General features: G+C 38.8%; 2 protein-coding genes across 2 annotated transcripts in view; one reads left to right on the top strand and one right to left on the bottom strand.

The window, feature by feature from the left end:
- Window positions 1-13599, top strand: part of plp2b (proteolipid protein 2b) — a 374364-nt gene that overhangs the window by 159849 nt on the left and 200916 nt on the right. The gene's annotated exons all lie outside the window — the stretch shown is intronic.
- On the bottom strand, window positions 1401-4630 carry emilin3a (elastin microfibril interfacer 3a). Its single transcript, XM_053318013.1, has 4 exons — window positions 4479-4630; window positions 4214-4333; window positions 3564-4087; window positions 1401-3340 (listed from the first exon to the last, which is right to left on the bottom strand). Exons 1-4 carry the CDS (start codon window positions 4628-4630, stop codon window positions 1401-1403), a joined length of 2736 nt encoding a protein of 911 aa, XP_053173988.1.

Genomic DNA, 13599 nt, shown 5'->3' with positions numbered 1-13599 from the left:
TATCCTTCATGGCATTTGTGCTTATATTTGCACTTTAAGCAATGGGTCTTTTTTACAAGAAAAGTTGGCTATCTGTGAAAGGTTTAATATATCTCTCACTTTCTATATCTGTGTGTATAAGCTTGTGTCGTACCTAGATGTATATTTATGTCTCTAGATCGCCCTGCCACTCTGCTGTTCCTACATACATTAGGTTTCTATCTTTTCTGTCCTTAGTGACATTTTCTTAGTTATTATTCACCACATGTCACAGGCTAAAACGTTTTCACAGAACAGTGAGCTCATCTTCCACATAGCTGTCATTTTAATGGCTGTTTGTCCGTTAGGGGAACAGGAACTAACAGGGGAAGGTTATTTGCAAGGTCACCTATAGCCCTAGTGTAACGTCCAATGAGAACATTGAGCATAAAGACTGGCTGGTAGGTTTGGAGCCTAGAGTAGAGAATGAGACATAGACTGCAGTACTGAAACACTCCTTGGTTGTCTTTCTTTATCACCTTGGCAATAACACCATTTGTAATTTTCTTCTGGCAAGAAAGGGCTGTCCCCATAAACTTAATTTTTGGCAGGGAGGCGACTGTCATTTGTACTCTGCAAGAATAGCCAAGTCAAGCATCCCTCGTTCCCTGCAGGCAAACAATATGTATGCTCCTCTCATGCTCTCTTGTGGTTTCCTGACTTCCCTGCATCAGCATGTGTCACCTCTAAAGCAAAACATGAATAGTTTCTGAAAGTCACGTTTGGTATGAGACTACAAGAGTCCTTAATATAATTTGTTATAGACAGCTAACACCTCTTTTGTTAAAAGTATTTTAACCAAGAAAACATGAATATTAAAGAAATGTTTTTATTTGAATGTCAGTATTGGAAAAACCTTGAAATTATACTCTTACAATCAAAATAAAAATGAATGTTCAAGAACTTAAACCATATAAAAAACATAATATCATTGGAATTTCTAGTCTAGACATAAGAAAATACAAAAACTAAAACTTCAACATGTAAACATTGTTAAACAACAATTCATATTTGGATTTCGCTCTACTGAAACAATACAGTAACACAGGTGCAGTCTTCTGCTGTTCATCTCCTCCTCAGTCACTGGGGCTCTAAATAATGGTCCATTACAACAAAAAGTTTGTAGTATCTTTGTGATTCAATAAAGATATTCTGCACAAGTATAATGTTATGATTGCAGTCAGAATTAGCTGCCATTTTCATTTCTCATGTTATTTGATACTGTGAGTTAACTAAAACCATCCTTATTTCAGTGCAGGTTTTAAACCTTTGTGTTTTGCAACACAAATAATAAGATTAGGTTTTAGTGGACTTCCACTACACCTGCAGAATATTTATCCTTTTTCATTCATTGTTCAAATTTATTGTCCATATAAACTGAATTAATTTAAAGTGAAGGTGTCCCCTCGCCTTGGCTCAGGGTCCAACTCTAAACTCTGTTGTGTTGGCTCCAGCTTGGAGGTGCAGTTTCTGAATTCACCTCTCAGCTCTGACAGCTGCTGAGCATGGCTGGAGAGGGTCCCATTGACTTGAAGTAGAAGCCCACTGGATTGTTTCTCCAACTCCTCCCTGATTCTCTCCAGGTCTTCTGTCAAGTAATTCAGGCCCTTACACCGATCCTCCACACTGGCAACACGGCCTCCAACCTCAGTTACCTCTTTCTGCACCCCCAGAGCTGTGCTCCGGCAGCCTTGGACCTCTACAGCGAGCCGCCTCTTCATCTCCTGCAGCTCAACCTTAAGTCGAGTTAGTCTGCGCTCTCCTGACCCGAGCATGGAAGCCTGGTGTCCAACTAGCTGGACCACACCCTTCATCTGCTGGGCCATACGTGCCTCTCTCTCATGCCAGGAGCTGTTTGCTTTACCCACTTCGTGGACCACTGTCGTCAGGGAATCCTGAAGGCCTTTCAGGGAATGGTTGACTGAGCGGACATTGAACTTGAGGATTGTGAGCTCTCCCTCGATGGGAGAATCTCCCTCTGCTCGGTCCCTGAGGGTCAGACGCCTCATGATGTCCTGCAGTGTGATGTTGAGGCTATTCAAACGGTCTCCTTGCATTTCCAGTACCCCCTTTACATTCTGCTCCTCTGCCAGGTTAGTACTTGCATCAGCAGCAGAGTCTCCCTGGATGGCTGGGGGAGTTTGAGGTGAGGAACAGGAAGAAGAGCACATGATCTCAAGATTGCTCAGATGCTTTTGCACTCTGTCCACATCAATCTCTAGTCTCCCTCTGAGTGACTCCACCTCTGTCTCCAGCGTGGGAACAGCATGACCCTCTAGTGCAGGGGCTGTGGCATTACCCAGCTCCTCCAAAGCTGTCAGTAAACGGCCTTCTAGTGCCCTCAACTTACCCTCCATTCTGGCCTCCAGTCCATGTCCTGTCTCAGATTTATCTGGGACACCACTTCTCCTTCCTGACTCAGGACTTTTAAGCTGCCCAGTCAGGTTGAGCTTAGACTCTACATAGCCCAGGCGCCCTTCTAGTATCCCCTCTATGTGATCCTTGTGCCCACCCAGCTCAACTCTCAGGTGCCCCTGGGATTGGTTGAGGCCTGCCACCGATGTTTCCAGCAACTGCACCCTTTCAACCAGTCCACTTACTCTACCAGAGCAGCTTTCTGCAGTCTTTAAACCATGGACCTGTGCTTTGAGGTATCTCAGTTCTGTTCTCAAGTCTGTGGTACTTTCTACCAGAGCATCTTCCATCTGTTCCTGCCTCTCACCTTGCTCCCTCTGGCACTGACGAAGCACATCCCCAGCTTTCTCCGCACAATGGCCCTCTGCACTCTCCACACGCCTCTCAAACCCACCCAGAATTTCTGTCCTGGCTTCACTCAATGTGGCATTCATTAACTTCTCCATAGTTCCCCCAAGATTGCTAGTGGAGTCTGATACCTCTCCTGCTCTATTTGACATCTTCTTCAGTGCTCCATCATGTCCTAACACTGTTGCTTTGAGTTCCTGCAGCTCTGATGTCTTAGTGAGCAGCTCTTTCCTGAGCTCTTCTACCTTTCCATTCAGCTCTGTAAGGCCTGGAAACACATGGCTACCATCTAGACCCTCTGTCTCAGGATCTCCCCCAGGAATCTCTACAAACCCTACAGTGGATGAACTAGAGGCTACAGCTGGAGCAGGAACAGGAACAGGGGCAGCAGAGAGCAGAGCTGATAGCATCCTGTTGGCGTCTTCTCTCAGCGACGCTCGTAGGCTATCCTCCAGTCCATTCACAGTTCCCCTCAGGGTCTCCAGACCCTGGTTCAGACGCTGCACATCCTCCTCCATTTGAAATATCCTCTCCTCTGTCACACTGTCTAGAGTGTGGCCTAAAGACAGAAGGAAAAGCTGTTAACATTGGGACAAACAGTGCATATTTGTGCTTTAATGTGATTAATGTCAGTCATCTTCAAAAGAATATCAATAATCCGTTTTGTAAAGCTGGAATTTATTCTGTGACTTTGTGACAAAAAATGTAAGTATACTGAAACTTGTCACTTATCCAGTATAAATACAAGCAGAATGAATACATAGCATGGAATAAGGACACACCTATGTTTTCACTCCCCGCCTGTTCACCACCAGAGGGAGGAGGTGTTTCCTCTGGGACGTGCTCCTCAGGTCCCTGGCTGTGCTCAAGCTCATGCTCCTGTTCTTGTTCATGCTCTGAGTGATGTGCTTCTTGGTGGTCTGGCATTGGCTCTGGCTCAGATGGATAAGTCTCGAAGGAGGTGTCTGGATAGGAGGGGGACCTTGGAGGCCCAAAGTGATGCATTGGATAAGAGTTAAAATTGCTGGTGGGAGGTCCTTCAGGTTGACTCCATGGATTGGCCTTCACAATGGGTGGGCCCTTGAACATTGGACCCTTGGACATGGGACCTTTATACTGTGGGCCCTTGAACTGTGGGCCTTTGGATGATAGGCCCTTAAATGGCGGCATCATTTTCATGGGGTGTTGGTAAGCAGGAGGCCCGTCCATACAGCCGTAACCAGAGTACCCCGGACAACAACGCCACTCCAGTTCGGTGACAGTTTTATGAGCCACCTTGAACATTGGCTTGTACATCATGCGATACCTGAGGGCACAACCAAGAATCAGTCCGAAACATACACTTGACTGTAGCAATTTGTAACCAAAAGTGATGTAAATAACTATTTTTTATTATGTTAAGACACACATGTAAAGCTAAATGTTTACTCACTGGAGAGTTGGACATTTCTGACCCCAGGAACACTTGTTGTACTCAGCTTTCACATATGGGGCTGCCCCATCTTGCACGGTGAAGGACACTGTCTTTTCAATGACGTAGGCACAGTGGTTTCTTTCATAGAGAGCATAAAAGATGAGAAGAGAGGAAAGACACAAAAATATGATTTATAGTTTTCTTTAAAATACAGAATTTTGACACTCAAAGTAAAATATGAATCAAGATCTGAAATGCTGTAAATTTGAGAAATAGCACTTACTTGTGTCTGCTGGTGGGTTTCATTTGGCCATGGTATTGACTCAGCCCAGCTTTATACTGGTTGAACTGGAGTGGTCTGTAGAACTTGGTTTCTCCCAGTGACAAAAAAAGTGTCATAATTAGAAAAGAACTCACAGCCATCATAAAATGCATCCTGGAATATCCACGTTTCAAAAGTCAAAATCTTAAGTGATCAGTCTTAAAACAGAGATGAAGATGTTCTCATTGAAGAAAAAAGTATTCCTCCATCAAGGGCAGGTAACGCTTAAAAATACAATGCCCTAAATATTCTTCTCCTTTCACTTGATATGGTAATTGTTCAATTTTCAGGTCTATGAGAAAACAAAATATCTAACTCTGAAAAATGGCTACAAAATTGACATCAGTAAAAAGAGTCCAGTCTCTGCAGTACAGCTATAACGCACCCTGTGAATGCTGACCCTGATGCTGGCTCTGGGTGTGGTGAACTCTGTTAGAGTGACAACAGTCCACTGTGAGTTTGGGGGACTACAGACGCCACTAATAGGGCCCCACAGCCTCCATCTGCATATCTCCTCCCACTCAACCTCCTCAAAGTAACACAAGAGTGACGTTGGAGGAGAGAAGAGAGACCTCACCTTCACAGTTTGTGTTATTTCTGTGGTATTTTGTAAAACTCAACCTTTATAGAAAATCTTGCTTTTTATGATGCATGAAGTGAGAAGTCTGCCCAGAAGTCTCATCATGAGCTATTTTCCCATGGTGACATCACGGCAAACCAAAAAGGGAAATGGTTCATCACCTCCAGTGAGTGTTAAACATTGAGCTTTGTCCCATTTAAGAGTGTGAAGAACACTCATATTGTGTAATAACAGTATATGTATGCTTTTTTCAAGGAAGAGATTTTAAAATGTCACAGTAAGAAAAAAACACAAGTGTGAATGATAAGCTTAATGGCTTCATTTAGTTGGGTTAGTTTCACGGTTCTGATATTGTGCATTTCAGCTCATGACAAGTCAAACTGTCTACTGTAAGAAAGGCCTATAACCTGGGTCATATTACATCATAAATACTTTAAACTAATGTAGATGAGCAAAGATGGAAACATCATCAATCAAAAGCATTTTTGATGATGTCAACGATTCAGATTCATTTTATTCTTTGTCCCAAAAGGGCACTTAGTTTGCAGCAGGAATACAGAAAAGACAACACAGATCACACAACAGATTAAAACAAACAACAAAATGCTCTTTAAAAGATAACTGTGATATCTACATGATCCTCTGTAGATATTTCCAGCTCCCCTTTTCCCTTCTGACGTAAAATCATCATAATCATCATACTCCGAATACTACAGAGAATATTTCTGTCATACATTAGTTTCTGTATAATATCTAATACTAAACCAGCTTATACAAAATCTATAATACTGAATGAAATCTGTATGGGAAGTCACATGGATGTTTTTATCCTTGAAGGATTGAATTGAGATGATATTGTTGAGGTTATGTGATTGCTTGATGGTCTCTAAAGCAAAATCTGTTCAGCATATTGGGCTCTTTACTTTGTCTAAATTCCAACGTCACAGCAAACCTCCAGGAATGGGAACAAATAGAAGCAAGTGCCCTGTGTAGAAGACTTCAGTACACACCCATGCCTCTGAGGGCCTTGCCCCACAAATTAGCACATTCATTCACAACAAGTCTTTGTACAGTAGAAAAAAGTTCACTGAGTGTAGAAAAAGCCTGGCAGCCTCACTGTACCATAGCTACAACAAGTTCCGCTTAAAAGTGTGTTAGACTTTAATATGTGCCATTTAGCTGCATGTATCATTCACCATCAAATAAATATAACAATCAGCTTTTCCAACAAAGGACAAGCTTCACTAGAGCTACAACGATTGGTCGATTAATCAATTAGTTTCCAACTCTTAAAATAATTGTGAACTATTCTGAAAATAGCTTTGAGACATTTTTTGTGAACCCCCCCAATCTGATTTCAGCTTCTTAAATGTGAATATCTTCTGGTTTATGGTTTATATAGTCTTCTATGACAGTAAACTGAATATTTTTAGGTTATGGACTTCTGTTCAGGACAAAAAAGACATTTTAGGTTGCATCATGGTATCAGTCATCAACATGTTTCATTATTTTCTGACATTTTATAGACCAAACAACTGATTAATCAAGACAATAATTGACAAATAAATTGAAAATGATAATAATCATTACTCGAGCCCCAAGCGTTTAAAACTGATTACATTTTACTTTTCTTTCCAGTCTGTCCCTCTATCCTCTTACATTCAGACATGCAGGACAGCATCAGAAAGTGTATAATTCATTTTATAAGGTAAAAAATTACCATATTATTATTATTCAGTTCACAAAGCTTTGACTGCAGACAATCCAAAGGAAAATGGTTGAGGATGGAACAAACAGAATAGCTTTTTTCCATTTATCACTTAAAGGACAGTTTGAAGGTCTGTGACATTGTTTTTTTTTTTTTATTTGGGTTTCTTTTCAGCAGACCTCCATTACTGCCAGTGTGACCTCATTCTGAACAAGAGTAACAGTGTGTCCATTATTTTGCAGCGATCTTTTGATTGACCCTTTTTTTTAGAAGCAAGCCCATTTCCTGTATCCTGTTTGTACCAGGACCCACCTCTTCTACCTGGAAACACCCTATTCTGTACAGATACACAACAGTGTGAGTTTCTGTGTTACATATTCTCCATGAGCACTTTCACCCCTTGATTTGTAAACAAGCCTTCCTTGTATTATGTGAAACATGTTGCAGAGCACATAACGTCCACACCTCGGCTTTCTGCTCCTGTGAAACAAGTGCAGCTTTATTCTGCAGGTCGGTGACGGCTCCACCCAGAGTTTTCCTTGAATGGCATCACACAGTTGCAGCTGTTTTTAGCTTCCACTCACCTGCTCGTCATAACGCTTACGTCATGCTGAAGCTGTTCATGGACTTCTCAACATCGCCACTTTATGAACAGGGTGCGGCCTAATTTGGCTGCATGCTCATGAAAAAAAGCAGATTCAGAAACTTTTTACACTGGTATCTGCCTCTGTGTAGCATACACGTTGATTTCAAGGTGCAGTGTGTAGAATTTAGCGTTATCAAGCTGAACAGACTTGGCAGAAATGAAATATAATAATAATAATAAGTATTTTATTTAGTGTATAATCAGTTGACCAGTGTTTATTACAACATTCAAGTATGTTGTATTTTTCATATTCTATATAATGTCCTGGATTATAATATAGTGATTGTGAATATCTTTTTACCCATAAATGAATAGAATACACTCTGATGCTCTCTGAGAGCTTCATTAGGGATTCATCAAAAATGTTTTAATTAATTAATGAATTTTATGAAGTGGTGTAAAGACTACTTATGAGTCAGAATATGAGCAGTATGTGAGGGTGAAACGAGCCCTTTATATCTACAAAGGGAGCAGGTCCGCATCCACAGAGTCCATTACGTAGCACCGTAGACATGTCCCTAGCTCAGAACAGACAAAAATTGGCTCCAGAGAGACCCCTTTCACATTTTTTGCAAATTTCATGGTCACCGTAAGTTCCCCTACACATTTGGGAAGGATATCCTGTTTGTTGTACTCTGCAGCCACTAAATCCTTAACACTGGTCTTTTTAATCACTCACACAAATGAATGAACACTATGAATGAGTCTATGATGGTTTGTGGACTGTGGGGAGTTACATTTTTGTTTATCCCTTCCTCATTTCTCTGTGTCTATTTAGTTTTAACACCAGCTGTCCACATTCTGAGCCAGCCTGTAAATCCTGTTTTGTGTGTCTCGTGTTTTCAACAAGGTCAGCGTGTCACAGGACTGGACTGTGTGGCTTTGGCAGAGTTTTCCCATCAGAGCCGGTTCACATAATATTTGCATATCAGTTTTTTGCATTCATTTTTAAATTGGATGGAATAGCAGATGAGTTCAGTTTGCCACAGAGAATAATCCAAACAGTGGGGGAGAGAGGGCAACACAATCAAACCAACAGGAGACTGATATAAATGTGCTCATTTATAATCACCCAGATCTGTTTATTATACCAGCTTATTAAACAAGGCCACGTGTGAACATTTAAAAAAAAAAGGTAATTAGTTAATGTGGCTTTTATTTATCAGTATAAAGAGGAAAATATAAGAGGTGCAGGTTTTGGGTACTGCTCGAACTCTTGTTTAATTTGGAGCACTGTTTGTTTGTTTTAGAGCAGCCTATATCCGCTCCTGTATGTTCACAGCCATGTAAAAGAACAAACAGGAGTAAATGGTCACAACACTTCACAGACCCGAACCTTGTTTCCTGTGCCAGTGACCCCATATCTGCTTTTTTTTTTTTATTATTTATTTCTTCTTGTAAGCTTTTTCTTTTTTAGTTTAATCCAGTCTGGGGGCATGCTTGTCAAAATTAATTAACTCTGGGTTGTTATCACTGTAAGAAATTAAATGAGTCATTTAGTAAGACAAATGTCCTGAACAAACGTAATTTGGTGGCCACATGGGGAGCCAAAGGTCATGGCACACTTCACACATTAGCCAAGAGGATTAGTGTGTTTGCTGTTGCCATACTCATGGCAGTGTGTACACATCTGGACAGCCCCACATGTGCACACACACACTCACACCTCTACATAACACTAGAAACCCTTTTGCTCCAAATTGGCTTTCAGAGCTTTCCATTTTTCTGCTGACATCCTTTCTGATTTCTGTTTTGTTCCATAGTCCTGCATGAGTTTGTGTGTGTGATCATCTTCAGGGCTGCAACTTATGATTATGTTCATTACTGATTAAACTGTTGGAGGAGTTGTGATGGAGGATTTTATTGATTAGTTGTGTGCTCCATAAAATGAATGATGAAAAATGTCAATCACTGTTTCCCAAAGCCTAAGATGCAACCTAAAATGTCCTGTTTCATCCTGATCAACAATTCAGTGTGATATTACAGAAAACAGGATGTAGTTAAAACTCCATTAAGAGAGGTAACTTAAACTCAGGGGCATTTACCATTTAATTTATTCTTTATTTAGCCTTTATTTAACCAGGTTAGTCCCATTGAGATCAAATATCTCTTTTACAAGGGAAACCTGGCCAACATAGCAGCAATACAGTTACAGTATTCAAGTTAAAATAAATAATAAAGAGTACTTATATAAAACACTTGCATACAAACAGCATGGACTCCAGAGCTTTCACCAGATCTTTAAATTCAGTCAAAGGTACTTGGTTTTGACGATGAAGTTCAGATTAAAGATTGTTCCAACCTATAGGTGCTGAAAACCGAAACACTTTCTTCCCCAATTCAGTTCTTACTTTTGGAACAACCAGTTGCAAAATCTCCATTGAGCAGAGATTGTGACCTCCATGTTTCCATATTACAAGTGAAGATAAGTAACTGACTCTTTCAACAAACCCAGTTTCTGTCTGTCTCTTCCTTCATTTACAGACAGACACGTTTCATTTCCTCATTCAGTCCGTATCACAGCACATTCATTAGTGGAGGTTTACTGTCCGTCAGAATCAAAACCCTGGTTGCATGTTAGTTTGTTTCTGAAAGACTTTATATAAAGTTACTGCTTTAATGTACATCAATCATTTCTTTGAACACCAGTTTTTGCCTCCACATTCAAATATTAAACAGCGTGAATTCACCCACAGCTCAGAATAAAACCTATGCGTGTCTTTTTATAACGCTGTGACTCTGCACACAAGACAGCTGTTAGTTTGTTACAGCAGCTCCTCATGATGTGTAATCTCAGTTTAAATTTAAAAAATCTATATGAAGCTGTAGACACATAGATAAGATCAGGGAGTAATTATCTCTGTCACTCATGATAGTGCAGTATGGAACATCATTTCTATACTGGAGATTATATGTTAATGTTATTTGAGTGAGCAGGATCAAATAGATTGTTAAACATTTAAAGTCTATATCTGTATTTTAACCTTAATGTCCTTTCAAGTACAAAACCCCAACGCATTTTACTGGATCAGATTGAGAGTTTATAGGCATGTCACTATGTCTTTAATCTATATAGTTTTTAAATCTTTAACTGTATGTTTAATCTTAAATTGCTGCCTGCTGTTTTTTGTCCACATGAGATTAAAGCTGAACAAATATAGTATATTTAAAATGTAATGTAGCCTAATACAGTCAGATTCCACTTTATCATCAGTAAGGAAATGTCAGTCTGGTAATCATGAATTAATGGACAACACTGAATTAAACTTGTACTTATTAATCATTAAAATGGAGGCTCTGTCTTTTGTTTACCTGTTGCCATGGTGAATCATCGTGTCTGAGTGCCATTGATGATAGCTTTTCTTCACTTAACTCAGATTTGATCGAACCAACTGAGATAAACTCAGAGTTCACCTTAACCCTAATCCTAATTTCTGGAATGAACCCCTGAACTCAAAGATATTCATCTTACACACATGGATGACTAAAGAAACCAGAAAATATTTACATTTAAGAAGCTGGAACCAAAGAAATTTGGCATTTTTTCTCTCAAAATTATAAATCAGTCTTCATAATAGTTCATAATTAATTCTCTGTTAATCAACTAATCATTGCAGCTCTAATAGTATTATTCTATAGTATTAATAGTACAATCTAACACATCTCTCAACACTGAATTTACTTTATTGAAATAATTTGGAAAACATCAGCAGACTACACTGTGGATTATTGGATTATAGAAAAGCGTAAAATACTTTTTACATTTGTTGAATTTAGATTCAAATGATGCAACAAAACTGAATGACATAGTAACTCAGTATTGTACTCTTGATGCTGTATTAAAATCCAAATACTGTATGTGTCATACCAGTCAAATGTTTGGATACTTTCTCATTTAAGGGAATGACTATCTAATTGTATACGATATACATATAGTTTTTGTAGATATTATTTTTGTTTTTTTAAGCAAAAATGCCCCCCAAAAAATTATTTTGGAGCATATTGCAGCATTTTCCATGAATATAGACTTTAATAAAGACTTATAGTATAGAGTACATGCTTTAAAGTGAAGAGGTGCCATTCTTGTTTTGTAATTGAATATTGGTTTCGTCTTTTGAGTTGAATTTAAGTTGCTCTTGATGCCCACAATATATTATGTGTTTAAGTACTTTGTGCATTTTTTCTTTGAGGTTAACTATTGTGTGAAGCTCCATGTGTTCCTCTGTGAACTTGACATGATGAAATAGTGTCACATATTCCTCAAAACCATCACAAGTCTGACTGCTGACAGCATATCACTGCCCCCTAGTGTTAACTTTTGGTTTAGTTTCTTCCTCCTTTCTGCCAAATGTTCTGACTTTTCTATTAACTACTAATATGTTTTAATGTTTGCTCGTCTACAAATAATAGACTGGGCAGGACTTTCTGGATCTGGATGAGTATGAAATGACCATAAAACAATTGATGAACAAGAACACTTTAGTTAAACATTAAAACAAAAAGTCTGCTTAGTGTAAAGCTCAAATGTATACTATTAATATTTTAGGCTCTTTGATGTTGTCTCCTGTGGAAACTGTTAAGTCCCTTTCATCTTGTAGCACTCTATCCAGGCCAAATGTGCCCACGCGTGAAGTTTAAGAGGAGCCCCAATGCTGCACACTGTCTTTCTTTTCTTTTTTCTTTTTTTTTTCTTCAGAAACATCTGCAGAAACTACTCATGCACACATACTGGCAATTAAACTCAAACTAGTCAGCTGGGTTTATTGTCCCATGTGCAGTTTGTGGTGTAACTTGGAGAAACTACAATGCATTTCTGTGGCAACTGTTTTTTAAAAAATCAGGCTGATTGTGGGAGGATGTGGGGAGAATATCTGGCAGATGTTTTTTGGGGTTTTTTTTGAGTTTTTTTGTTTTTATTTATTTATTTTATATCTAGTGTGAATTTCAAATTAAACACCATTCGCAATGATGCAATGTCAAAAACAGCAGGAAGCCCCGGTACATCCACTCTTGGCATGTTTTGATTATATATTTTTAAAAAGAGACAGCGTGAAACCAGGACATTAAAGGCACCTAGTATGACACACCCTTCATCACAAACTGGCTCACTGTTGTTGGTGGTGTTGTTGTTGTTGTTGTTGTTGTGAGCAGGAGTAACCACAGAGAGCCAGAAGGGGCCCCTCCTCTGACCAGGATCATGTCAAGTCAATTTTATTTGGATAGCCCAGCATCACAAATCACACATTTGCCTCAGGGCATTTTACAATTTATACAGCAACACAACATCCGATAATGATGAAAAATAAACTCTAAAACAGCACCAGAGCTGCAGCAATGACTAAAACTACAGACTCTGTGTATCACCATCAGACTCTATTGTGGACAATGCTTTTACTCATTATTTGTATTAATGATATGTCATTTATAGTTCATAATGTAATGTTTATTTTACTATTATTTCTTCTTATTTCTATTTTCTCTTTTTTTTTTTTTAAATTGTTGATCTGCCCGGTGACTACAGATGAAAACTAGTCTCTTGGCTAACTCTTACGACAATGTTGATTGATGTGTAACTGTCCCTGCCACATACATCTTAAAAAATAAATAAAATAAATGAGAGACGAAACCTCTGGAGGCAAATTCTTAAAAAAAAGAAAATTAAAACATCTCAATTTTTTATTTATATATATATATTTAGGGTTTCAGCCTTAGAAGAATAGATAAATATTTTTGTGAATTCTTAACGTTTTTTTGCTCGCAGAGTTGGATGAAAAGATCATAACTACTCTCTCATCTTAGCTTAGCAACTAGCCTAGCATTGTCTTGCTTATTTGACACCTTTTTAATTCTCACTAAGCAAAACCACAATTTGTAATTTCATATTATGTACAGATTAAAAAACAAGGTATAGTGTGTTTCCATATGTTTTATGCTAAGTTAAGCTTAACGCCTCCTGGCTCCTGATTCATATTCAACAGACAGATATGAGAAAAAGGTTGAATCTATTTAAGTACATTTACTCAAGCACAATTTTTCAACTCATCTTAATAGTTCTTCCCCACAACTTTTCAGAGGAAAATATTGTACCTTTTACTCCACTTCATGTATTATATAGTACACTCATGGAGCAGTTTATTATGAGCAACAG

This window comes from Scomber japonicus, chromosome 4 (assembly GCF_027409825.1).
Source record: "Scomber japonicus isolate fScoJap1 chromosome 4, fScoJap1.pri, whole genome shotgun sequence".
Taxonomy (NCBI): domain Eukaryota; kingdom Metazoa; phylum Chordata; class Actinopteri; order Scombriformes; family Scombridae; genus Scomber; species Scomber japonicus.
This window is presented reverse-complemented; position numbering and strand designations above follow the sequence as displayed.

Bases quoted from the DNA above. Each gene is read 5' to 3' on its own strand.
- emilin3a (XM_053318013.1), bottom strand. From the start codon at position 4,630: ATGCATTTTATGATGGCTGTGAGTTCTTTTCTAATTATGACACTTTTT. The intron at 4,334-4,478 runs GTAAGTGCTATT...TCTCTATGAAAG, and splicing joins AAACCCACCAGCAGACACAA to AAACCACTGTGCCTACGTCA. The intron at 4,088-4,213 runs GTGAGTAAACAT...TTGTGCCCTCAG, and splicing joins CAGAAATGTCCAACTCTCCA to GTATCGCATGATGTACAAGC.